Source organism: Pipistrellus kuhlii, unplaced genomic scaffold (genome assembly GCF_014108245.1).
Source record: "Pipistrellus kuhlii isolate mPipKuh1 unplaced genomic scaffold, mPipKuh1.p scaffold_m20_p_9, whole genome shotgun sequence".
Taxonomy (NCBI): Eukaryota; Metazoa; Chordata; class Mammalia; order Chiroptera; family Vespertilionidae; genus Pipistrellus; species Pipistrellus kuhlii.
In genome coordinates this window covers 1,540,651-1,567,889 of record NW_023425595.1, presented here as the reverse complement: position 1 = coordinate 1,567,889, position 27,239 = coordinate 1,540,651, and the positions used below count along the sequence as shown (strand labels likewise).

The 27,239-nt window shown below is 43.1% G+C and overlaps 1 protein-coding gene across 10 annotated transcripts; it reads right to left on the bottom strand.

The window, feature by feature from the left end:
* Nucleotides 1-1,273: 1,273 nt before the first annotated feature.
* On the bottom strand, nucleotides 1,274-27,164 carry TCP11L1 (t-complex 11 like 1). Of its 10 annotated transcripts, XR_006740802.1 has the most exons (12): nucleotides 27,023-27,155; nucleotides 24,441-24,540; nucleotides 23,329-23,512; nucleotides 19,090-19,222; nucleotides 16,168-16,288; nucleotides 14,913-15,133; nucleotides 11,434-11,570; nucleotides 8,961-9,157; nucleotides 5,659-5,840; nucleotides 3,531-3,703; nucleotides 2,548-2,829; nucleotides 1,506-1,647 (listed from the first exon to the last, which is right to left on the bottom strand). XR_006740802.1 is itself a non-coding variant. In XM_036428410.2 (11 exons), the coding sequence occupies exons 3-11, from the start codon at nucleotides 23,486-23,488 to the stop codon at nucleotides 1,445-1,447; spliced, it is 1,527 nt and encodes a 508-aa protein (XP_036284303.1). In that variant the 5' UTR covers nucleotides 23,489-23,536; nucleotides 24,441-24,540; nucleotides 27,023-27,155; the 3' UTR covers nucleotides 1,274-1,444. The 10 variants fall into 10 exon arrangements, 9 of the variants coding, with proteins under 9 accessions (XP_036284303.1, XP_036284305.1, XP_036284306.1 ...); XM_036428410.2 differs by lacking the exon at nucleotides 2,548-2,829 and having other exon boundaries at nucleotides 1,274-1,647; nucleotides 23,329-23,536; XM_036428412.2 differs by lacking the exon at nucleotides 2,548-2,829 and having other exon boundaries at nucleotides 1,274-1,647.
* Between the last annotated feature and the right edge of the window lie 75 nt (nucleotides 27,165-27,239).

Sequence of the window (27,239 nt, the reverse complement as noted above, 5' to 3'; positions counted from 1 at the left end):
CTTGCTGTTCTGGAAGCGAGACCACTCCAGTAACTTCATGGCTCTGCTTCTAATACAATGTCTTTGTCTGAAATACACATGCATGTTTTACATTTTTTAATAGAGCAGGTAGTCTATGAGACCAAAACTCCTCTTTCAGTTACAAGATACTGTTGGAAATTCTGGTCACTAAAGTTCCTCAAAAAATACTGCTCAACACCCAGGGATTTTTCTATGGCTCTCTTATCAAAGCAGTAGTGAGTTCACACTATTTTATACGAAATTCTAATTCAGTCAACACAAGTTAATTGTATGACAGTGAATTTTTCAGTGAAAACTCGACATTTATCTCCTTTTATATTACTATATTTTAAATATACATATATTTTTTCCTTAACTCTCCAAAGCTTAAGAATAAAAAAACTTCCTCTGAAGACCCCATAAATCATATAACTGCTATAATCCAGGCTCAGGAATAACCTATAATAATAAAAGGGTAATATGGTAATTAGACTGGACAGCCGGATGACCTTCCAGATGAAGCTGGTGCTGCGAGGGCCAAACTCCTTGCACAATTTTCATGCATTGAGCCTCTAGTTTTGTATAAAAGAATAAGGTCTTTAAAATCAATATACTCTCCTCTAGAACAAATGGGTTCTGAGGCTCTGGCTGAAACAGGCAGGGAAAAAGCAATAAATAGGGTCAGCGTTAGGGTGAGGGGAGGGGCGAATAGTAAGACTATAGCCCTTCTATCTTTATTTTTTAATGTATTTTTATTGATTTCAGAGAGGAAAGGAGAGGAAGAGAGATAGAGACATCAATGATGAGAGAGAATCATTGATTGGCTGCCTTCTGCACACATGCCCCACACTGGGGATCAAGCTCGCAACCTGGGCATGTGACCTGACCAGAAATCGAACGATGACCTCTTGGCTCTTAGGTCAATGCTCAACCACTGAACCACATCGGCTGGGCTATATATGGCCTTTTAACACAAAATACCTGGAGGGAGAAGGGGTTCGAGGCTGTGCCAGAGGAGCAAAAGTGTAGACAAGGTCATGGCTTATTCTCTTTCATTCATGGGTGTCTAAAAGAAAAAGTACTCAGGTAACAGAAGAGAGGTCCCAGCTTCCTGGGAGAAACAGCTACAGTCATGATAGAGTGGGGGTGGAGACACATGGCAGTCAACCATTCCAAAGCTGAGTGCTTCCTGTGAAACTCAAGATAACAAAAGCTTTCTTAATTTATAAACTTGCATTTATAAATACAAACCCTCAAAATAGAATCCAGTGCATTTTCCCACAAGTCTTTTCAACAGTGACACACAATAAATATATTCTTCCTTTTGGATTCAGCGCTATTAAATAGAAATATACTAAAGAGCCATTTTCCAAAGCAACATGAGAGTTAAGAACAGGTATTCGGAGTGGAGTAGATAATATTGCTGCTGTTGGGAACATACGTGTTAGGATCTAACAAGGATCTTACTGAGGACTGCATCATAGTAGGGACTGAAGACCATCTTGTTATAGTTGACCAGACGAACAAATTTAATAGCAACTTCCTCCAGCTCTTTGTGGACTGGACCCAATCCCCCAGGTATTGTGGGCAATGCCTTCTCATGGCCTGAGGCAAGGTAGGTTTCTAAGAAGGTCAGGATTCGACAATCTGTGATAGAAAAGAACGCAATTAGTTGTTTCTTGTCCAGGGTGACTTTACAAACATCTGATTATGCTTCCGTGTTTAACTTAAACATCACTTTTAGGAAAGTCTTTCCTGACCACCTCCCAGATCAGGTACCCAGAGCACCTTGCACTTCTGAACAGTCATCACATTTGCACTGTTTCCTCTCCCCGCTAGATGGTTAGTTCCGTGAAGGTAGGACCTGTGCTTATTGTGTTCTTCATTCTCTCCCCAGCATCCAGCACAGTCCCTGGCATGAACCCTGGCCCCTATAAATGCTCAAAATACATTTGGAAAGCAAGAACCACCATACGAATAAATCCTGGGAAATCAGAGTATTAACCGATTCTGCTCTCAAAGGAGCAAGTCATACTGCGACCAACATGAGCCATTGTGGAAGACCACATCAAAAATGGGATGAAAAATAAAGCAGGAATTACAAGTTCAAAAACGAAAAGAAGATTCCAGCACTGATGGCTTGTGATCTGTCTTTTCCCACTAAGCCCATCGAAAGAAGCACGAACTTCCTTCTTCAATGCCTACAACGGGAGGCCATGGAGTTGGTGGCATTTATAAAGTTGTCCTAGGTTGATGCTTTTTTAGCCCATTCCCTTCTACAATGCTTTTGCACTCTCCTGTGTGTCCTCATCAGCCAAAAAAAAAATGGTGAATACAAGCCACAGTTCTTACAAGTTTTATTACAAAAGCAAGAGGAACATTCATATTGAACGGGCTTTTCCACCCTACCTGCCCACACCCTGCCCTGGGGAGCCCTCTCAGGAGTGAGTGACTTACGCCCTTCAGAAGCCAGTGATGCAGAGAAACTGCTCACTGACCACCAAAGGTAGCTTGGTTTTCTAAGGTTCCCAAAGCTAGAAGCCTCACCCAGAAGTGGAGATCCCGGTGTCATTCCTTTGTGAGGGCAGGTTGCTACCTCCATGTCTACCACTGGCTGTTACTAAACAACCAGGATGGCAGAATGAGGAGCAGCCCGTTAGCCAGGGTCTATTTACAGGCACTTTCCTGCTTCTCAATAACATTAATCTTGATGGTCACAGGGCGTGGCAATGTCTTCAAGAGGCTGCTCCGGAGTGACGCACAGGTGAAACTGTGACCATTGCAGGACTGGGACAAAATAATTTTTCAAAACCACTGATCCACGTACCTCTTTTTTCATAATATGAAAAAAGTAAAAAAACATTCTTTTACTAAGAATAAAAAAAAAAATCATAGTATTAGAAGCAGACCCACCACACTGGTCCACCCTTCTATGCACCTGAAATCTAATAACCATGAATTATTCAGGTTTCGCTGGAGCAGGATTTAAAAAAAAAAAAAAAATATCCTCCAGTGAGGATATATTTTTTTATTGATTTTTTACAGAGAGGAAGAGAGATGGATAGAGAGTTAGAAACATCGATGGGAGAGAATCATCGATAAGCTGCCTCTTGCACACCCCCTACTGGGGATGTGCCCACAACCAAGGTACATGCCCTTGACCGGAATCAAACCTGGGACCTTTCAGTTCACAGGCCAACGCTCTATCCATTGAGCCAAACCAGTTTCGGCTGGAGCAGGATTTTTAAAAAATATATCTTTTTACTGATTTCATAAAGGAAGGGAAAGAAAGAGAGAGAAAGATGAATTATGAGAGAGAATCACGCCCCACTCTGGGGATTGAGTCCACAACCCAGGCATGTGCCCTGACCGGGAATCGAACTGCGATTTCTTGATTCAAAAGGCCACACTCAACCACTGAACCACGCTGGCTTTTGACCCAAGGGCTATAATTTCCAACTCAAAGCCTTCAAAACAGTGATGGCTGTCTGGTCATTTGCCCAAACCTTTGGGTCTCCCCCAGCACGTACCCATGATCCTGCGGATGGGGTTGTCAGGACTGGCCACGGCCCGGATCTGGCCCTTGAGCACGGTCTCCTTGTCCGAGGAAAAGGGGGTGGACCCGCACAGGGAAAGGCAGCTGCTCACCTCCAAGCAGACTTTCTCACCGATGGTTGTCAGGGCATCCTTCAGATGGAAGGAGCTTGAGTAGAAAAGGGAAAGGAGAAGCCAGGGGAGAAAGAAGCTATAAACAAGGTGCACATCTGCCCACGCCTGATAAAGTCATGTGACCCATTTGTGCACCGATGTGTTCAAAGGAAACATCTGTGACTCTCTTCGCTGCCCATAACCTCTCCCCTCTCCAGACTCTCCCTTCCTCTCTTTCCTCCCAACCCCAGAAAGGACATGGAAAGGGAAGAACTCAGATAACGTCAGGACTAACAACTCAAAACTCAACTTCTTGTGAGCATCTGTGTGGTGAAATAAGCCTGGCTGAAGACTATCCTGAATGACTCTGAACAAGACACAAGACACCAGAAATTCGGTAGCAATGGGACAGAAGTGGGAGAGAAACTTTTCATTCAATACACCTATTCTCTTTTAATTTTCAAAAGATGTGAGTATAACTATAATGCTTTAAAAGAATGAGTAAAACAGAAATCGAAAGGTTATTAAAATTAATATCTGGATTTCTTGGAGCCCCAGGTGTCCCTAGAGTGTCTGCTGGGCACCCTCCCAGCAGCCGGGTGTTCTGGGAGGCACTCTGCTGGTCTGCTGGCGGGTATCCTGTGAGAAGGCAATTAAGTGCTTTTGTTCTGGGTCTAGATTCTTTGAACGGCAGAATCAGTGAGAGCAAATGTGCAAGCCCTGGGCTCACTGCTGGCACCAGCTCTGCCTGCCAGTGAATGTGGCCATGGGGGGCTGGGCGCCTAAGGATAAGCGGAACAGGGCCTCTCTCACCAGTAACTGACAGAGCAGTGATACTGGGGGGAACCTGGGGGACAGCTCAGGGTTACACTTGCACAAGGGGCCCCAGGCTAGGCCTCAGCTCAGCAAACACCCTCCTGCCCTATTGAACCTCCAGTCACAACATAGGTATGTGCCCCTCACTGCACCAAACACATGCGCTTTATGCAAACCCAGCAGAAAAACCCCCCTTTTGTAAGGATGAAAAGGTTTTGGGGACATTCCCCTGGAGGGATCTTCTCAATTGGATCTTGAGAGACCTCGCTTACTTAGAACCATTCTAAATTTTCCACATGCTGTGAACCACATAAATGGCCTAATCTGACTTCACTGTAAGAGCAGTTACACAGCTGACCTTAAAAAGTTGGATTAGCTCTGGCTAGTTTGGCTCAGTGGATAGAGTGTCGGCCTGCAGCCTGAAGGGCACATGACCAGGTTGCGGGCTCGTTTCCCGGTAGGGGTGTGCAGGAGGCAGCCAATCATTGATTCTCTCGCAGCATTGATGTTTCTATCTCTCTCTCTTCCTCTCTGAAATCAATAAAAATATTAGTGCCGGTTGATAAAATAATCCAATATACCCAGCACAAAATGTCTATAATTGTGCAAAGGGCATAAAACTTTAAACATATTTTTTATTGATTTTGAGAGAGATAGAAACGTAGATGAAAAACAATCAGCTGCCTCCTGTATGCCCCGTACTAACCCAGGCATGTATCCTGACTGGGAATCAAACTGGTGACCTCTTGGTTCATGGGTAAATGCTCAACCACTGAGCCACACCAGCCAGGCAGCCAACAGTATATTTCAATGGAATAGAATAGAAATATCTGGGTGTATTAAACATAGTTTGGGTAGGTTGCAGTTTTTGAAAATTTCATTTACATATGTGATGTGTCTAAGTGTGTACTAGGTCACAATAAAAAATTAATTTCTTACTGTGGGTCCTGGTCAGAAATATGTGAAAGCCACTCTCCTAGAGCCTTTCGAACATGGAGTTGATTCTAGCTTTGGCCATATGACTGAATAGATTCTGCTGGAGTAAAGAAAGCTAGAGGGCAAGGTCTCTCGATTCTTAGGAAGTGACCTAGATCCTGCCTTACATTCGGAGACCCCAGTCCAGCCTGCTCTCTGCCTCCCCCGCTGCCTCCCCCCACCCATTAAAGGCCCTCTCCACAGCTTTCCGCCTCTTACGGCAGATGCATGTCTGTTAGCAGGATCTTCACGATCATCTTGAGTTTCTCGGCGAAGTTGGCCTGGCTGGCAATGTCTGAGGCGGCCATGCTGAAGGTGACCAGCAGCACCGCCCCCAGGACAGTCAGGTGTTCCAGCTGGAGCTGCAGCTCTCGGAAGCGGGCCTGGTCCATCAGCACTGTCTGTGAGGAAACAGGAATCCCCCTTGAGCTGTAAACTGCTGGCAGCGAGGCCACAGCCCCCACACAGCCCTCTGAAGTTCCCCTCCGATTTTCTAGTCATTTCACAGCCACAAAGAAATCATGTGTGACTTCTCCTTCTGTTCACACGTGGGCTAAGACTAGGAGCTCCTTCTTTGTTGCAGTAGAGCATGCCCATTAAGAACACGAGACAGCCGAAACCGGTTTGGCTCAGTGGTAGAGCATCGGTCTGCGGACTGAAAGGTCCCGGGTTCGATTCCGGGCAAGGGCATGTACCTTGGTTGCGGGCACGTCCCCAGAACTAGGAGTTCTACCCCACAAGGCTGTTTTAAAGATGAAAAAAGTCCATGCATCTAAAGTGGCTGACAGAGGCAACACTCAATAAATAGAAATTATGCCTGTCTGGTATGGCTGAGTAGTTGAGTATCAACCTATAAGCCAGAAGGTCACTATTCAATTCCAGGTTGGAGGGGTGGGGGAAGAGGAGGCTGGTGCCTGGATTACGGGCTCCATCCTGGGGTGTGCAGGAGGCAGCTGATCAGTGAGTCTCTCTCATTATTAATGTTTTTATCTCTCTCCCTCTCTCTTCCTCTTTGAAATCAATACAAATATACACTTTAAAATAAAATAAATAGCCCAGCTGGTTTGACTCATTGGATAGAGCATTGGTTCTGGTCAAGGGCACACGCGGGTTGGTTGTGGGTTCAATCCCCAGTGGGGGACATGCAGAAAACAGCCGATCAAAGCAGTCAGTGGTAAATTTCCATGGCGGTGTCCTGGGTTAAAGACACCCTGGGTCCTCCCAGGGCCATCTCCCCGATGTGCAGTGAGGGAAAGAGCAGAAGAAAGACTGAGGAGCTAGGACTTCTGACCTGAGTTTTTACAGGTTAATCAAACTTTCAGGACCAGTCTTGCTATAAGAAGCTGACACACCAAATCAAGACAATAGAAATTTGGGGTCTTAGCCCAGAATTTGTCTCAAGAAATAAAAATGATTTTTGAAGATTGAGATTCAATTGTTAAACACAATTGTCAACCAACTCTGTCTCTCTTGTTTTTGTTTTGTTTTTTTACTTCATTTTGCTAGACAGCAGAGTCCTTACTTGGATGCCTCCCTTTTGAAAGCAGTATAGTTAGTTTAGGACTCAAAAGATTCCCAAAAATCAGTTCCAAAAGTAATCATCTATCCCCGATAAATACACCACACTCTTCACAGCTATTTTTTAAGGCTGAGAACTGCCCTCCAGCAGAGAACAAGCCACTATTCAGAAAGAACCCGCTCCCTGCTCCTGATTCAGCACCCTCTTGACAGCCTCCTCTGGCACAAAACACGGAACTCAGAGGCAAGAGAAACCTTAGGCTTTCAATGTCATGAAACAACCATAAGGAACTTAGAGATAAAGATGTTTAGAGAAGTAGCAGCGCCCGAGGCTAGAGATCAGAAGCCATCAGTGCCCTCAAAAAAGGGGGAATCTATACACCAAACCAGACAAAATGGGGAAATCCCTGTTAGTCATCTCCTCAAACGACTCCTGCCGTTAGAAGAACTTACTGTGAAAAACAAAAAGAAAAAATACTGCTCAGCATGGAAGGGAAAGAAGTTTCCTTAGATAAAACTAACAGGCAACATCACTGCTGCTGATGGATCAAGATGAGTAACAACTGGATAGCCCGTTCAGCAGCACAAGTTGGAAGCCCCAGACACTGCTGATGGGACCATAAAACGAGCAGATACTTTGGAAACCAGACTGGCAGTCCCTCATGAGTCACCACATGACCCAGCAACTAATCATTTGAGATACCCAAAGGAACTGAAAACATACGTTCACAAAAAACCCTGTACACAAATGTTCACAGCTGTTCAATCCACAACAGCCAAACAATGGAAACAATCCAAATGTAATCCAAATATTCATCAACTGATAGAGGAATAAACAAAAGAAATGCTGATACATGCTACAACATGGATGAGCTCTGGAGACATTACGCTGAGTGAAACAAGTTAGACACAACTGTCTGACTGCACTCAGATGAGGTACCCAGAGTAGTCAAAATCAGGGACACAAAACAGAAGGGTGGTGCCAGGGGCAGAGGGAGGAAAGGAGTTCCTATTTAAAGGGCACACAGCCCTGGGTAGGGAGTTCAGCTGAGAAGAGTATGTCCCAAAACACCAAGGTTGCGGGTTTGATCCCTAGGCAGGGCACATACAAGGGGCAACCAGTGAATGCACACATAAGTGGAACAACAAAATCCATGTTCCTCTCTCTCTTTAAAGTCAATGAAAAAAAAAAAACTTAAATTTTAAAATAAAATAAACAACGGGTGCAGTTTTGATCTGTGAAGATGGAAAAGTTCTGGAGATGGATGGTGGTGATGGCTGCACAGTCCCTGGTGCATTACTGAACCATACACTTAACACTGATAAATCTTGTGATGTGTATTTTACAACAGAAAAATACAACTAAAAAAGATAGGAATGACGTACTGACACAGGCCACAACATGGATGAACATATCCTTAGCGAAAGAAGCCAGACACAAAGGCTAAGTCTGTATGATTCCACTTATAAGAAACGTCCAGAATAGGCAAATCCAGAGACAGAAAGTAGATTCGTGGTCAGGGGTGGAGGTGGAGGTGGAGGAAGAGGGTGGGGAGGTAGTGACTGCTAACGGGGACAGGGTTTCTTTGTGAGGTAATGAACATGCTCTAAAATAAAATGATGGTAACAGTTACATTACTCTGTAAAAAAAAACAACACTGAATTGTACAATGTAAAGGGGGAAATGTGGTATATGAATTATAACATCAAAAAACTACTAGTTTTTGCCGAAGCCGGTTTGGCTCAGTGGTAGAGCCTCAGTCTGCGGACTGAAAGGTCCCAAGTTCGATTCCGGTCAAGGGCATGTACATTGGTTGTGGGCACATCCCCAGTAGGGGGTGTGCAGGAGGCAGCTGGTCGGTGTTTCTCTCTCCCTTCCTCTCTGTGAAATATCAATAAAATATATTTATTAAAAAAAAACAAAAAAAAACAAAACACGACTATTTTTTAAAAGTTTGGCAGCACAAAAAGAAATGAGCAGTTACCTGCTCTGCAGCACTTACCTCAGGGAAAGGCTGCTGGAGGTGGTCCCACTTCAGAAGCTTCAGGTACGCGTAATTCTGGACAGCCGCAGGGCTAGGCATGGGGCTGTCTCCTGAGCCGGCGGCCCCTCCCCCCGCCGGCAGGGCATTTTTATACTTCTGATTCATAAGGTCATCTGCGGCTTCTCCCAACCACTGGGTGACAAAGTCCAGGGAGTCTGTGAAAACAAGGCTGTGGGCATTACTGTAACCATCAGGAGGGATGCTTCTCGGAATGGCCTTTGGGAAGATCATCCTGAGGTGTGGTAGAGTACGGAGAATGGACTTTGGAATCAAACAGAACTTGGTCCAAATCACTGTAAAACTAATTACTGGCAGAGTGATCTTAGCCAGGTCATCACCTGTCTGAACATCAGATTCCTACACTGAGGAAATGCACATCAATGACAGTCTGCTGTGAGGATCAAACCAGATCGTGACCTAGAAAGCACCTAGCCTGGCCTTGCACCTACAGATGGTGAAGGAACCGCTCTCTTCTCTCCCTCCCTGGCTTTCCTTGTCTAGATCTTAGTCTCGGAACAAGCTGGTTTCCCAACCTCCTTGCGGGAGGTGAGCCTTGTCACACGTTTGATGTGTATTAGGCAACATCTGGAACACTGTCCGGGAACCTCAGTTGTCTTTCATCCACTATTACTCTCTCCTTAACTAAGTAGAGTAATGCACCAGGGACGCGAAAGGACACAAGAGGAAGAAAATGAGGCTTCTGGCCACATTATCTGAGCAAGAAATCCCTCTGGCAGGTCCTGGAACGGGTTTCAGCTCTGCCAGGGAATCTGCCTGAAAACCAGTGGGCGGCCAAGGCCAGGGCTGGAGTTCACTTTTCGTTGATGCAAGAGGACACAACCTCTGCTTCTGCAACACAGGAATCACACGGAGCTCTTGTTCTGAGCTTCACTCTTGCTTGGCCCAGGATTGGGAAACCTTGGCTTTTACACTGTGAGTATTAAAGTTCTAGACTCTGGCCAGCAGTGTGCCCTTCGTGGGGTCCCGGCTGCCAGCCTGGCTCTCACACTCAGTCTCTCTTCCGCCAGTCAGACTGCAACCCTGCATTCTCCTGAGAGGCAGTACAGCCCTGGTTGAGGAAGTGAGCTGTGTGGTCAATCAATTCTAGCCAAAAATCTCTCAAGTCTATGTCCACTTCTGTAAAATGAGATTAAAACATAGAGCCCACCTCAGGGGCTTAGTGTGTGAGGGTTATACTTGATAGATAATGCGCATGCACCCTGGGCACAAGCGTGAGATGGAATAAACATCAGCCAGTCTTCCTCTAGTCTGAAACTTCTACTTTGCTGTCCCTCTCTGCCTGGCCCAGCACCATCCCAACTTCTCTCTCTGGGCTAGATAAACTACTGCTCAGGGCTGAATGAACTATTCTGGTCAGACAACACAAGCTGTGCCGAGACAGGCACTTCCACTTTGTGGCCAGCAAAGTTAGAGGTTAAACAGGACTAGTCTTACAATGGATCTGAAGATTGCAGTTTACCCAGAATAGCTGTGGATGCAGAGACCCACAAAGCACCTTCAAAATGCAACATAATTTTGGATTCTATAGTCATCTGTTTTCCTGCCGTCATCTCAGAGGTTCATAAAAGTAAGACTTCTCTGGGTCTGCAAGCAGATTTTTATGAATATGAAACAGAAGCAAAGTGAAATTTCTTGATGTACCTCACAGGGAGGAGAAAAGTGAATTCAACAGTCACAAGAAGTTTATCGTGTTTTGTTTTATTTTTAATTTAATTTTCTATTTCGTAGAGGGAGGAAGAGGGAGAGATAGAAACATCAATGATGAGAGAGAATCATTGACTGGCTGCCTCCTGCAAGCCCTACATTGGGGACCCAGCCCAAAATCCCAGGCGTATGGCATGACTGGGAATCGACCAGTGACCTCCTGGTTCATAGGTCGATGCTAAACCATTGAGCCATGCTGGCCAGGCTGCCATGTTTTACAAGGCCAAGCATAAAACTTATCTCAAATTGGTGCCATCATCAGAAATCTATTTAAGATCTTCATTCTTTTAAATTTCCATTCTTTTTATTTTCTTATTTTATTCTTACACAAAGGATATATGTTTTTTATTGATTTGAGAGAGAGAGAAACTTCAGTTGCCTCCCATATGTGCCTGGACTGGGGATTAAACCCACAACCAGGAATCAAACATGCCATCTTTTGGTGCACAGGACGACGCTCCATCCAACTGAGCCACACTGGCCAAGGCTCAAATTACTATTTTTATATCCTACTTATATTTCTCTTGTCAATTAAGCTTTATTTTCAAGTACTAACGTCTGTGCTTTTCTGTCTTCAAATAAGACTATTCTCATACTAAATTTTAGTTTTGTTTTGAAAATAATATTGTTATGCAACAAACTACAGCAACTAAAATAAAAATTTTAAAAAGACAACCAAAGGACATCCCAAAATATTTAAACATACTTGGCTGCTTCTCCAAAAGCTCTTGAAACTTCTTCCTTTCATATTCAACTGACTGCTGCATGAGATGTGGCCTGATGCTGCTGACAGCAAAGTTTGCCATGTCCACCTTCATCAGGTCCAACACAGAAAAAATCGCCCTAAGAGAAGACACAGCGAAGGACTTAGAACTGGACACGTGTAAAGTAAACATCGTTTTCACTAAAAGAGGTGATCTGAGACAGTCTTTTCATCTCAGAAAGGGTGGCAAGAAAAGTTAGAAAAATCATGAGAAAATGAGTTAAGAAAAACACATTTAGAAAACACAAAAGCTTAAGTAATAGTTTGAAAAGACTGCAGATTTTTAAGCTGCTTTCTGCCCCCACCCCTTTCCCCCTTACCCCCAAGCAAACAGCTCTCCCCTGTCTGTCTAGACCAGATGCATTCCTTGGCTTCGGAGCAGCCCTCGCAGCAGCCACAGAGGAAGGAAGGAGCCCGAGACCCCAGGTTAAGGGCACAGAGTTCACCGCCCAGTAGCTACTCTCATAGGTTAATGCACTTTCCTAAGACAGAAAGGAGACTGGCTCTCCTTTCTCCTCTCCTCCTACCTCAGTGTCTCTTATTTCAGGGCATGATTTAATCTCTAGTTCTGGTGGCAGAACTGTTGTTTCATTCTCCGAATGTGCCCAATGAGCAGACTTGACACAGTCATGGCATCTTAAGAACCTATCTTTAGAAATAACCTAAAATACAGGCAACAGTTTTGAGCACAAGGATGTTCATTGCTGGGTTAAATAGTAAGTAATTATACATAATCTAATTGTCTATGTTCACACACAAAAAAAACAACACCTTAATTACAGGCAAATGAATATTTTGTAGCTATCAAAAATGCTTATAGGGAGTTTTTAAAAATCATATAAGTTGGTTATAAAAGGGCAATGCAAGAGATCCTTATGGTGTTAAAACTGTTCAGTATTTTGAATGTGGTAGCAGATACACAAATTCACACAGATCATAAAATCATATAAAAATAGACAAACACACAAATATATATATATATATATATATACACACACAAGTAAAACAGGAAACTTAAGTGAGAGCAGTAGATTGTATCAGTGTCAATAGTCTGGTTGTGATATACAACATTTTACAAAATGTCAGCATTGAGGGAAAACTGGATAAAGTGTACTATATTATTTCTCACACTTCCATGTGAGTATACAGTATCTCAATGATGCTTTGAATTTCCAGAGACATGGAAGCATGGAACAGAGTGCAGAATCTCAGAGAGAAGGTGGGGGAGGGGAAAGGAGCGGAGTGGGGGGTAATCAACCAAAGACCTTGTGTGCATATATGCATAACCCATGGACACAGACAATAGGGTGCTGAAGGCTTGGGGCGGGGGTGGGGTGAGGTGAGGGTTGGGGGTGGAGTGAGGGGTGGGGAGCAGGGGCGGGCTGGAGAGGGGTCAATGGGGGGAAAAGGAGGACATATGTAATACTTTCAACAATAAAGAATTATTTTTTAAAAAAATAAGTGAAATGATTAGGGTATAATGTTAACAGAAAACTTCAGGCCTGCAATACCCACTAGGTCTCCTCAGGTTCAAATGAATATTCAGACCCACAAGACTATCATAAAAATAAAAAAAAAGACTATCATAAGCCACAGCCTTGGCACCATTTACTAGTATTCACACAGTTTGCCAACAGGGCAGCTCCAAACATTTCTCTTCAACAGGAGTTACAAACCAGCCACAGGCACGCAACTCAGACATGTGGGAGCCACCTGGCTCAGAAGCCTCAGGTGAGAAAATATTGAGTAACAACTCCACAGCATGGCCTCCAGGGTCCTCACTAGGGGCACATCCAATTATAAAAGCTACCTCACCAAAGGAAGTCCCAAGTATGGTGTCCCAGCCAGTATTTATAGTTCACTATCAGTGCTTTCAGTCCAGGCACAATTCACCAATCCGAGTTCGCTCTTCCCACAAGCAATGTTGCCTAGGACCATTTTGATACAAAACATCTTTATCTGTTCACAGGCACACACAGCTAAAGCAGTTAACCAAAAGTCAAAGTCTCAGGCAGCATCAGCCAATTCTTTGCCCGCATTAGCATAACAATTATATAATTTTAATAATAATCATACATATGTAAATATAAACATGCAAAACACCAAAGAAAGTTCATATAAAATATGTTAGTTAATAGGATTATATTAAAGTTAAATTTATTGAATGTCTTGTTTGTGTTTTGATTATGTAGGAGAATGTCTACGTTCTTAGGAGATGCTGAAATATTTAAGGGTGAAATGGCCCAATGTCTGCCATTAACCCTCACAAGGTTAATGTGAAAAAAACGTACACACATGCATACATACTCACATGTATATATAAAGAAAGCAAACTGGGAGCCCGGGTGGGTGGCTCAGTTGGCTGGAGCATCATCCTGTACACCAAAAAGGTTGTGGGTTCAATTCTTTGTCAGGGCACATGCCTAGATTCCAGGTTCCACCCCCAATGGGGGCTTGTATAAGAGGCGACTAATCAAGGTTTCTCTCTTATATCGCTGTTTCTCTCTCCCGCTCTCTCATCAATAAAAACATATCCTCAAGTGAAGATTAAAAAGATAAAATACAGCCGGGACCGGTTTGGCTCAATGGATAGAGCGCCGGCTTGGGGACTGAAGGGTCCCAGGTTCAATTCCGGTCAAGGGCATGTACCTTGGTTGCAGGCATATCCCCAGTAGGGGGTGTGCAAGAGGCAGCTGATCGATGACTCTCTCTCATCGATGTTTCTAACTCTCTATCTCTCTCCGTTCCTCTCTGTACAAAAATCAATAAAATATATTTTAAAAAAAAAGATAAAATACAAAGAAAGCAAATTGATAAAACATTAAAAACTGGTGGATCTACATAAAGGGTATATGAGTGAAAATTACACTGTTTTTGTGAATTTTCTGTAGGTTTGGAATAAAAAAAATTAATGGTAAAAAAAACTAAAAAACATATAAATCAACATTATAACAGTGATTGTGCCTTTTGGTGGTAAAGTTATGGGTGAACTTTTTTCCTTCTTTCTACCTTTCTGTGTTTTATAAAATGTTTGCTTTTGAAATTTCTTTTAAAAAATTGTATGAGTTATTTGCCCTAGCCAGGTAGGTCAATGGATATAGCATCGACCCACAGACTTAAGGGTCCCAGGTTTAATTCTGGTAAAGTGCATGTTCCTCGGTTGGAGGCTCGATTCCAGGCCCTGGATGAGGTGTGTGTGGGAGGCAACCAATCGATGTGTCTCTCTCATATTGCTGGTTCTCTCTTTTTCTGATTCTTCCCCTCCCTTCCACTCTCTCTAAAAATCAAAGGAAAAATATACTCGTGAGGATTAATAACAATAACAACGAAAATGCATGAGTTATCTCTATTTGAAGAAATCTAAATTTGAAAAGAGGTTCTGTGTCCTAGTGCACTTGAGGTGATTAACACAACTGGCATACCTGAAAAGGGGCACTATTTCCTTAATGTCCTTTAGCTTCTTAACTTCCTCATCTCGAGCAGGTGCACACAGTGTTCCCATCATGCCAATAATGAACTCAACCAGCTTGCAAATGTCAAGGGCCCCATTCTCTGCCTCCTGCATTATGAGATCCAGATCCAAGACTTCCGTAATCTGGTTTCTCAGTCTAGTGTGACCAGGCAGCAGGAAAGATAAGAGAGTCTGCAAAAGAGTACAGCCACGTTTCAGCAGTTTCCTAGTCAGACATAATTTTTTATTATATACTAGACGCCCCATACACGAAGGTTCATGCAAGAATGGACCTTCATTCCCCAGGCCGGATCCGCCTTTTAGCCTTCCCACACTGCCCAGAGGCCCAGAGTGGCTGGGGTGGTGCAGAATGCCTGCATCATCGCCATGGCGATGACACAAGTGTCTCCCCTTGCCCCTGGCCCCTAAGCACCTGCATATGCAAATTAACACACCATCTTTGTTGGTTTAATTTGCATACTCACTCCAGATTGGCTGGGGGGGGGGGGTTGTGAAGATACGGTCAATTAACATGTTACTCTTTTATTAGTGTAGATAAAGGGATTTACACCTACCCAAAAGAGGACTTACCAACTGTTACTATAATGTTGCATATATTTTAACCCCTCATTCAACAAATCTACAGAAAAACATGTTTACAAATCATTTAAACTAGCTATTTAAGTTTCCATTTAAGTTCTAGGAAGAGCTCAACTAGATAGAATATAAATAGAAGTGAGAAAAGTAAAACACATTCATTAACTCAAGCCTATGACCCAACCACAGATGGCAATTTCCACAGAAATATTTCTTCTTTGATACTACTGTTAGAGGTATCACAAAAACAGCCCTACCTTTCACTAATGCCTTCTCTATTCCTCAGGCTGAATCACTTTTTGGCCACTATAAATTGAACGTGTCCACACCTATTAAAATTTTTATAAATCATCTATATTTCATAAAATAAATTTTCTCTAAATAATTGTGTTTTTTAAAAAATATTAACCTTGTCTTTGTCTACAAAGGAATGCTTTCAAGTCATCATAGCTTGTTTGAAATTTTAAAAAGGGCATTAAGCCAAAAGTACTCAATCCACATTTCGGCAAGTAATTTAACTTCATCCTTACTTCCGTTCGTCTTCTGGCACAGTAACACAGTAACACAGTAAGAGAAGTTAAATATTCCTAACACATCAGAAAAGCACCACAATGTGCTCTTCACCTTACCTCCTTGATCTCACCAAGAAGTTTAATGGCATGGTCGTAGGTTGGGGGGTCTTCACTTAGCTGGACACTCAAGCAATCCCAAAAAGCTTTGTGTACAATCTCCTTGACTTTCTTCTCCAAACTGGAGGCAGATGAGGAGGGGAGAAAGCAAAAACAAATAAAATGTTTGAGCTCAAATCACATTTAAAAATTAAAACAGCCTTTTTGAACTATGATTTTCATACTATAAAATTCACCTATTTTAAGCATACCATTCAAAGATTTTTAGTGAATTCATCAAGTTGTGCAACCATCACCACAGTCCAACAACAAAACATTTCTATCACTTCGGGAAGACCACTCGTGCCCAAGCTGTGCGCCAGGTTCCAAAGATGCCGGGAGGCATTCCCAGAGAACAAGCCGCTGGGCTCGGCCACCCTGCTCCCTACCCTCGACCTAGTTGAATATGACATATCTCCAGAAACTAAAAGCTGAGCAGGTGGCCATAAGATACCGGCTTACAAGAGAGCACTTGCTTCCATACAATGACTTCAGCCTCCTGGGGCCCATCCAAGACCCTGCTTTGACTCACTGGACCTACACAAGATCAGTAAATGTCTATCCCAATTTCAGACCCACTCCCAAGGCCTCACTCTTAGGAGCTGTGATTGGAATTGGGTCCCTCTTCTCTGGTATTACAATTTTAAAACTGATAGGTAGGGGGAAAAAACTTACCCAGAAAGGAAAATTGGATCAAACATTAGGAGCCAGTGCCCAGGTCCACCCCACCCCAGGCAATCACTAATCTACTTTCTGTCTCTATAGATTTTACTTCTCTGAATTTTTCATCTAAATGGAATTGTACAGTATAAGGAGTATGGGTCTGGATTCTTTTACTTGGCAAAATGCTTTTAAGCATTGTCATCCATATAACATGGACGCCCAGAGATGGTGGAGGAAGGGGAAGATTTATGTGAAGGATCAGTGCTTTGATCCTTTTTATGACTGAAAAATATTTCATAAGATGGATATATCGATACCACATAATATCAACTCATGTGATGATGGGACATTTGGGTTATTTCTACTTTTGACTATTATCAAATCACTTTCAAAAACACAAATTCTACAGGTGTAGAGTGAGAATTTTTTTAAATTGAAATAAAGAAAATATTCACAAACTTAAACTAACCATATGTCTTATTTTTAGTTAGTGATTTATTTCAATAAATACCTCACTGGAAAAAATAACTTTCAATTAATTTGACAGATGACATTATACCAGTTAACAGCATTAACAATGCCATATGATAAAAAGAACATTAGAAAGTTTAGAGCTGTTAATTTTTAATTTTTTTATACCATCAAGTTTCCTAAAGTATTTATGTTTAAGTAGTTTAAAATAACAATCCAGCTTATATATACATAGGTTAAAGCACTTTGTTTCCTAAAACTTATCCTATTTCCATGTGATATATGAAACAACTGCTTTAGAGGTACCAAACTATAACATCTTATGACACTTCATTAAAACCAGTAATTATAGTCTAGCCAGTGTGTCAGTGGTTAGAGCATCAGCCACACACTGATGGGTTGAAGGTTTGGTTCTCAGTCAAGGACACTTATCTGGGTTGTAGGTTTGATCCCAGGCCCTGACCAGGGCACATGTGGGAGGCAACTAATAGATATGTCTCCCTTTCTGTCTTTTTATCTCTTTCTCTGTCTCTCCTCCCCTTCCTCCTTCCCTTCCACTCTCTCTAAAAAAATCAATGGAGCCGAAACCAGTTTGGCTCAGTGGATAGAGCGTCGGCCTGTGGACTGAAAGGTCCCAGGTTCGATTCTGGTCAAGGGCATGTACCTTGGTTGGGAGCACATCCCCAGTAGGGGGTGTGCAAGAGGCAGCTGATCCATGTTTCTCTCTCATCGATGTTTCTAGCTTTCTATCCCTCTCTCTCTTCCTCTCTGTAAAAACTCAATAAAACATATTTAAAAAATAAATAAAATAAAATAAATCAATGGAAAAATATCCTTGTGTGAGGATTAATAAATAAATAAAACTTTTAATTATACTACTAGAGCAAAACAAGTAATTCTGCTTTATTTATGTGAAAAAGTACTCTTTGGAGAACACATAAGAAATGTCTGAAAAGTCGTATTTAAAAGTCTAATGCGGGAGACACTAGAGCTTGCCAACCTAGCAGCCATTCCTCCTTCTCTCTTCTTTCCATGGCACTTTCACAGTTGTAATGGCCGATGATCTTTCTTTCTTATTACCTTACATCATAAAAGGTGCACCTTACAATCAACAGAGTATCAGATCCAACATGGTATTTCCCGGGTGCGAGGGACACAGAACAATGTCTGGTTCTTGTCTGTAGAACAGGGGTGGGGAACATCCGGCCTGCTGGGCCAGAGAAGGCCCACAAAATCACGTGGGCTGGCCCTGCCAAGGCACTAGGGTGGATTAATTAAAGGTTTGACCAAATATAGGAGGCTCATTTTTTTTAGTTGATAGTTTTGAATGGCTCTCAAACAATGTTATAAATACCTAAGTGGCCCTGGGCAGAAAACAGGTTCCCCACCCCTGATGTAGAGTTTACAACCTGGTAAGAAACGCAAGTGAACCAACAGCTACAGTGCAATGTGATATTAGAGAAATGAATGCAACAGAGAAGAGAATCTGCAATGAGAACACAGTAAGAAGCAGCTAAGTCCTATGGAGAAGGGAGAAGTGAACACGCAAGATTTTTGTTTACATTTTTGAAGGGTCAATGGTCCTTCGATCCACTTTCAAACTCAAGTAATTCCTGGTAGAGGAGTATTTTTTAGAAACATACAAAAGGGGAGGTGTATTTGAATATGGTGACGTCACCTGAAGAAGACATTCCCAGAACTGGGAAATGACAGTATTCTACTAAACAAGTAACTCAGTAACCACCTTACCTATCTTCCGGTAATGCAACAGGTTTAATCTGGAAGTCTCCATTGACTACGATTTCATGGGCCAGAGCCATGTTAGTGACTCCTTTTGCTGTCTCTAGAAGCTCTTCTACTGTCACAAAGCGAGGAGGACTGGCTGTAACAAAATGCCCAGCGTAAGAGATTTGCTTCTCTAGATTAGAATTTCTATTAAAGTAAGGAGAAGGAAGTGGTTCTGGGACTAGTTAATAACTTCTGGTGATGCCTCTACTTATAAAAATATTCTGGCAACTTCAAACAACAAACCTATATTACTATTATTTTTTAAATCTAGAGTCCTAAAAGCAGAAGTCATTTACGAGGCTCAAAACACGTTTTGAAATTCTCAATATTATTAAGACTGGTCAATGAGAAATTATTACAATGAAAGAAATTGTAAAAGAAAAGAGAGAAAAACTTTTACAGACTATCAATCCTAAATGGCAAACGAGAGACGCCAGATTTAAGATTTCCTGTTCTGTTCCCATGAGCAGTTTGCATTTTGCATTTTGCTGCATCGATAACACTGCCCGTGGATGATCTCCCCAAATTAAAACAGCAGCAAGCACGTTAGGTGCCAGGTGCTGTTTAAACATTGCTAAAACCCTACATGAGTTCTAAAGCTGACCCATGAAGAAATCAGAGGGTGTGTGACGCAAGAACTTTGTAGAATGAGACCTCTGATTTCTCCCATCCCCTTCCCTGATATCCCAGTCCTGTAGCTTTCACTTCCGTATCAACAGCTGCAATAATGACTCCATCTCTCTCTCTCCTCTGATAAAACTTGAGATCTATCTCCCTGAAATCTCACTTGTCCTGAGCCAAGGAACATTGGATAATTCTGATAAATACATGGATTTTTTTGTATATCAATAAAGTTTTATTGATATTTTTAAAATAAAGTCCATGACAGCAGTTCTTTAGCCTTTAACAGAATTGGGGTGGGGAAGGGTAATGTTTGTGAAAACAGATTGCTGGGCCCTCCTCCCAAGTTCTGATTGAGCTGGTCTGGGGTAGAGCCAGAGAATCTGCATTTCTCACACGTCTCCAGCTGATACTCATGGTTGCAGAAATCATACTTTGAAAAGTAATGGCCTAGAAGATGACAGTATTAATTTTATGTCAGCTGATAGGATCTGGGCTTAAAAAGAGGTCAATAATGTCACTGGTTTACAAGGCATTTAATAGTTACAAAGTTTTTAAGTTGGTGAAAAGTAATTTTCCTTCCTCTTTTACTTTTATCTTTTGCTCATCAGAAAAAGGGAACTAAATCCAAGAGCTGGTCTGGTAAAAATTTTTATTTGGTCACATAAGGGGAAGTTGGAAAAATGGAACAAAATTCTAAGCATTTCCAGAAAAATCTTAATAAAAATAATAAATTGCTTCATTAATATAATAAATATCCAAAATCAAAGCCCAGACAGAAATTCTCAATATTATTAAGATGACAATTTTTGCCAAATTGATCTATTGATAAAATGCAACCCCAGTCAAAGTCCCAGCAAGATTTTTTTGGTTAAAATTGCCAAACTGATTTTTAAATTTATATAAAAATGCACCAGACCTATAAAAGCGAAAATCATTTTGAAAATGAAAAAGGATAAAGTTGGAGGACTCACACTAACTGATTTCAATACCATGTAAAGCTACAATAATCAAGACAGAGTATTCTTGGTATGAGAATAGATATATAGATCAACTAAAGAGAGAAGATCCAGAAATAGGCTAATACAGCATACACATACACTAAGTGTACATATGGTTAATAAGGCAAAATTAATTTTTGGTCAAATGGTGCTGGCACAATTAGGAAGCATAGTATGTGTAAAAAACAAGTCTCGCCCTGGCTGGTGTGGCTGTTAGTAAGAACGTTGTCCCATACACCAAAAGGTCGTGAGTTTGATCCCTGGTCTCAAGTACAGGAGGCAACCAATTGATGTTTCTCTCTCACATTGTTTCTGTCTCTCTCTTCCCCTTCTTCTAAAATCAATTTTTAAAAAACCACATATTTTTGGGTGAGGATTAAAAAAAAGGGGGGGGGGGCAAAATTATAGTGACGGAAAGCAGATCAGAGGTTGCCCAGAGACGGTGGAGGAAGAGGAAGATTTATGTGAAAATTTGGGGAGGTGAGGGAAATGTTCTAGCAGCTCATGATTGTGGTGGTAGAGACACAACTGTAAATGTGTTGGTCAAAAGTCATCAATCTGCACGCAACATTGGTGAATTTTACTATGTAATATAAATTATGCCTCAATAAAACTGATTAAAATTTGGAAGGCATTCAGTATACTATATATACAATTACTAAATTTCTTCAAGCCAGTATTTTCTGTTACCATTCATCAGAAAATGGAACGTCCACTGTAGTGTATCAATATCATGCATCAGGAATTATTAACTCCGAGTTCTTAATCTCTTAAAAAGAAATCCAGAGCCGAAACCGGTTTGGCTCAGTGGATAGAGCATCAGCCTGCAGACTGAAGGGTCCCGGGTTCGATTCCAGTCAAGGGCATGTACCTTGGTTGCGGGCACATCCCCAGTCGGGGGTGTGCAAGAGGTAGCTGATCGATGTTTCTCTCTCATCGATGTTTCTAACTTTCTATCCCTCTCCCTTCCTCTCTGTAAAAAATCAATAAAATATATTTTAAGAAAGAAAGAAAGAAAGAAAGAAAGAAAGAAAGAAAGAAAGAAAGAAAGAAAGAAAGAAAGAAAGAAAGATAGATATCCAGAGATTGTCACCAGGGCTTCCAACTTTTGCTTTAACCTTGGTTTTGCAAAAATCTCCAAATGTATGATCATCTTAAATTTATGAAATAACAGAAACTCACTAACTTCTCCTAGTAATAAAAAGGGTCCACCAGTGCTTGCTATAATAATACAATGTTAACTTCCATCTTGGCTGCTGACACGCCGTCCAGACGGAGGAACCTGGAAACTTCGGGGCCACATGAGCCGCAGCCATAGCCGCACCAGCGGGCACGGGGAGCCCCCGGGAGGCCATGGGAGAGCCGGTGGCCTGCATCACCACAGGATCAGCTTGGACAAATGTCACCCAGGTTACTTTGGTGGCAATACCCCTTAGAGAGGAACCAGAGCTTCTGCCCACCTGTCAATCTTGATACACTGTGGGCCTTGGTCAGGGAGCAGACACAAGTAAATGCTGCCAAAACCAGGCTGGAGCTGTTCCTATCATTGATGACGTGTGATCGGGCTTCCACACGGCTCTGGGGAAGAGAGAGCTACCGAAGCAGCCTGTCCTTGTGAAGGCCAAGTTCTTCAGCAGAAGGGCTGAGGGGAAGATTAGGGTGTGTGTGTGTGTACTGGGGGAGAGGGAGGGTGGGAGGCGGGGGAGGGGGGGGGGGAAGGATGGGAGGTCTGTGCCCAGGGAGCTTGAAGCCACATGGACAAAAGTTCATGAAATGCTCGTAAGTGCTTTCCCCCCCACTCCCACCCCCAGAAGGGTACTATGTTGGCTAATAAATTACCTGGAAACACAAAAAACGTTTGTACTCCTTCCAACTGTGAAGCATTACTGATCATCTACACTTTAAAGAGATAACATCAGCAATGACATTCTCAGACTATGACATCCCCTCTTAAAACTTTCATTTTTGGACTCACTTCAAAAAACTTAAGTATTTTTAATAAAAGGTATGAGTTGGGGCAACGGCTGGGAATTTCTGCAAAAACTGGCACCCTTTCATCTTAGGAGGCTGCTCCCTGCCAGGGATCTGAAGTGACTTGACCACAAATGCTCAGCGATCTGAATTCCCTCAACCTGTGAGAATCAACCCCCGGGCAATGAACCTAGGGTGTGGTGAAGTCGTGCCCTTTTAATTCCCCCCCGCCCTCCCGAATTTTTTTAACCTGCACAGGCACAGTCCTGGCTGGAAACCCGCTTCAGACTTTCAAGCACTCTCTTAATTAAAGCTGCAATTTATACCCCAACCTCCTATTTTTCAGAGCACTTCGGGGAAACTGGGATGTCACTGAGGCTGCAGGAAGGCAGGAACATTCTGGACATTATTCCAAAACTTTAATTTCTCATGCAATTGAAAACCCACAAGTGACTAGGCTGCTGGTTAGAAGAGAAAGGAGAAACTGTTATTGTTCTTAAATGCTAATTAGTGGCAAAGTTATCATATTATGATAACCCAGCTCAAGGAGGCCTCCTAACAATATCATCTGAAAATATCGCTTTTAACCAAAGTTAAATTTGCTTACAGTGAGGTCTTTGCACTCTCTGGGAGCTAGGAGAGCCTGACTTTTTTTTCTGTAAAGCGACCTCGGAACCGTCCATGGCATCTTCCAGGCCTTGTTCAGAATCATTAGACTGTGATTTTCCTGCTTCATTTAGATGGGACTTTTCAAGGTTTTCAGACATTCTCAATTAAGTTTCTTCAATTTCCTAAAGAGAAAAAAGATAGTGAACCTGGGAAGGAAAAAAGGAGCAGAATGTTCTAGAATGTCTAGCGGTGTGACTCCTGACAGACCGTTTAATCTCTCTGGATTTCAGCTTTCTCATGTGTGAAAGAAATAGGCTTGCTAGGATCTTATCCAGTTGGCATACTCTACTCCAATGACGAAACATAACTTTTGTTACTTATCAAATGTATGGACCTGTATCTCAGATGGAAAGTAACAAGTCCGAGTATTTTTGTCCCATTCCTGAGTTCCATGTAACATTAGAACACAGGGCTATACATTGCCTGCTTCCATGTTAATTCAAAGAGTGATTCGATTCTTACAACTCTTTACTTTCATTCTGAGTGCTGGTAGGAAGACTTTGGAAATGGTATGTGAATGTTTAATCAGGCTTCCAAGTAGCACACTGGGCTGAGGAGCTGGTTCCCGGATGCCATTATGTGAGTGAGACACCTTGGATGACAGATAGAAGGTAGAGCTTATGAAGCATTTAAGAAGAATGTGTGGGGCAAATACTTTTATTAACTTCTTACCAGTCAGCAAAAAAGGCTGATGAGCAAAGCAGGAAGTTGCAAATAACCATGATATATGTCACTGGGTGCGGTTTTAATTTTTTTAGTTGCTGACTAGAATAGAAGTAACATGTCAGTTTGGGCCAGTTAATAAAGGCCTGGAATAATAACCACTTATTTACTGTGTAAGTTTTTGTCACGTTGGTTTCAACCGCCATCCCCCCCCTCCCCACCCCCGTTTTAGAATTCTCTATTCCTAAGGTATTTCCAATGGAGGGAGGAGAAAGATGTAATGTTCCATTCCTGCGTTTACACTATGAAAATAATCAGTCTTTGTATTATTAGCATTTGAAGATCACAAAGCATTTTCATGAGCACTAATTAGACTTTACTACACACCTGGAAGATAATCCAGAGATCAGAAGAAATGTCAACGGCTTGTGGGAGGTCTGGTAGATGCTTTTCTGCACATCAGAGAAGACTCACTCGCTATAATTACCTGAAATGTTAGATATCGCCATTAAACAGGATGCAGTTACCGGAATTTACATTTTCAGGCCTGTATTATTCACATGAAGACTCCTTCTTTCTTTCTCTTCTTTTTAAAATATATTTTATTGATTTTTTACAGAGAGGGAGAGTTAGAAACACCGATCAGCTGCCTCCTGCACACCCCCTTCTGGGGATGTACCCACAACCAAGGTACATGCTCTTGACAGGAATTGAACCCGACACCCTTCAGACCACAGGCCAGTGCTCTATCCAGAGCCAAACGGGTTTTGGCTCTTTCTTTTCTGTTTTTGAATGGCAGGATGCCACATGCAGCACCTCATTTGGATGTGTCTGGGGTCTTGAAAGCTGGACTACCCTATGCTCTACAAATGAACCTTGAGAGCTTGTTTGGAGATTTTTAAAAATATATATATTTTATTGATTTTTTACAGAGAGGAAGGGAGAGATATAGAGAGCTAGAAACGTCGATGAGAGAGAAACATCGATCAGCTGCCTCTTGCACACCCCCCACCGGGGATGTGCCCGCAACCAAGGCACATGCCCTAGACCGGAATCAAACCTGGGATCTTTCAGTCCACAGACTGACGCTCTACCACTGAGCCAAACCGGTTTAGGCTTGTTTGGAGATTTTAGTAGAAGAGTGCAGCTACTGGTATACCCTTGACCCAAGAAGTTAGTCCTCTCCTCTGGTGGAGAAGGCCATCTTCCACCAAGAGCACAGCCCAGGGAGAAAGGCAGATGGAGTGCCGAGGGAGGAAGGGAACACCTGCCTAACCAGCCAGATCAGCCAAATCAACCCTGGCGATCGGTGGGGTGACAGGCATTGCAGCCAGATCACCCTTATGTCCTGAATAGTCCACATGGCTTTCAAACAGTTCCCCTTTCCCTTCCAACATCTCACCCCAGACACCCATCTCCTCTCTGTCCTAAATCCTATTTGGCTCTGGAAATGCTCCAAGATCCGATAGATAACATTACCAGCATATCCCAAGAGAAAAGACAAACAAAAACACTTCTAATTTTATCCCTTTCACATGCTGGGAATGAGCTCAAGAAGGATGAAGTCATTCATTCGATGCTCTAAGGAGGAAAGGCAGGATACTTAACTACCCAAACTAACCCATCCTTGTAAGATTAGGCTCCTCCCAGGACCTTCCCCAACCTCACCAGTACTTGCACCTGTCTCTGAACTCCTGCAGGACTGGTTACTGGACATGTGGCATTCATTGTTGCCTTAAGTCCAATTCAAAAATATGCTTATTTAAATAGTAACAGAAAGACGGAAAGCATTTCTAAGCATTTCCAGAATGGAAATGGTTCAGAAGGAGAAATGGATAGTCTTACAAGGAAATATGGCGAAACTTAAGCCTTAATGGCATTATGAAATCACCAAGGAAATAGAGCAGAGGGAGAAACTAATTTTGCCTGGAAGGAGATTGGTATTAGCCAGAAAAGGGGACATTTGAGCTGGTCTTTTTGAAAAGAGTAAGATTTCATACAATTAAAAAAGAAAAAGTGGAGTGAGGAAGAGGAAGAGCACAAGAGGAGGCACATAAGTAAGTGGGATAAGAGGCAGGTGATGAAGGTAAAAAGACGGGTTGGGGCCACATTATAAAATTGCTAGTTTTCTTTAAAAAAAAAAAAACCACACACACTTTTCACCTAGATTTTTAACTTCTTAAGGGCCAAGACCAACCACAGTCCACCCATATGCTCCATACGTTTATCCCCCAAACAGATACCCACTAAGGCTCTGTTGATAGCTGTGTCATCTCTGTGACGTCAGTGTCTGTGGGAGGGGTGGGCGTTGGTCTCAGACACAAACGGGTCCCCATTCTGCTCTTTACTAGCAGTGGAACTCCAGTTTCCTCGTCTGTAAAATGCAGCTCACCTAAGCCTCTTCTGTAGGGGAGAGAGTTTAAAGGACAGAACGTGCATAACAGATGGCTTCCCATGGGTGGCAATCACAGTCACAGGGCTAGAGGATGCATTGAACTATTTACTTACAGTGTGCTCCTTCCCTCACCATTCCCCAATGCCTGCTAAGCCTAAAAAGGGAGCCGAGGGGAGGAGGGTCCTCGCTCTTGCCGTGCAGACCGTCTATCTGAGCTTCACCCCGGGCCCAAGCTGGACACCAGAGACTCCCCAGCAGAAAGGGTCTTCCTTGCAGCAAAATACACAGGGGCTCGGTCCACCGACGCCAGGAACCACTTCCTTCCCGGGGCACTCGGTGCCACTCACTCCCAGATGCCTTTGTCAACAACAGTTTGGGCCGGCGAGGGAGTGGCCCGGCTGGGGACCGGCGATGGCTGGAAGCGGGGCGCGCCGGGAGGACGGCCTCGAGGGGTCCCTGCCTCTCCCTCGCCCCCACCCGCCATCCACGGGACCCGGCCCGACGACGGGGGAAGGCGAGGAAGTGCCTGTCATTTCCAACTCGTGCTTCCAGCCTCCGCGCCCGCTGCCCTCACCTGCGGCGGAGTCGGCGGTTTCCTCACTGCCTGCCTCCGGGGCGGGGAGTCTGGCTGGGCCGGCGCCCCGGCCGCGGAGGAGGGGAGAGATGCGCGGCGGGCGGGCGGGGCGGTTCAGCCTCTGCCCCTCCAAGGCCACATCCCTCGCCGCGTAGCGGGCCGTCCTCCCCGCCGAGTAGCGGCCAGCGCAGTCGCTCCTCTGCGTCGGGAAGGGGGA

Excerpts from the sequence above, each read along its gene's own strand:
- TCP11L1 (XM_036428413.2), bottom strand. The coding sequence starts at position 23,488 with ATGTCTGAAAACCTTGAAAAGTCCCATCTAAATGAAGCAGGAAAATCA. Across the intron at positions 15,134-16,167 it reads TTCTTGGTGAGATCAAGGAG|ACTCTCTTATCTTTCCTGCT; the intron begins GTAAGGTGAAGA and ends ACTCTTTTGCAG. Across the intron at positions 1,648-3,530 it reads CCCCATCCGCAGGATCATGG|ATTGTCGAATCCTGACCTTC; the intron begins GTACGTGCTGGG and ends TTTCTATCACAG.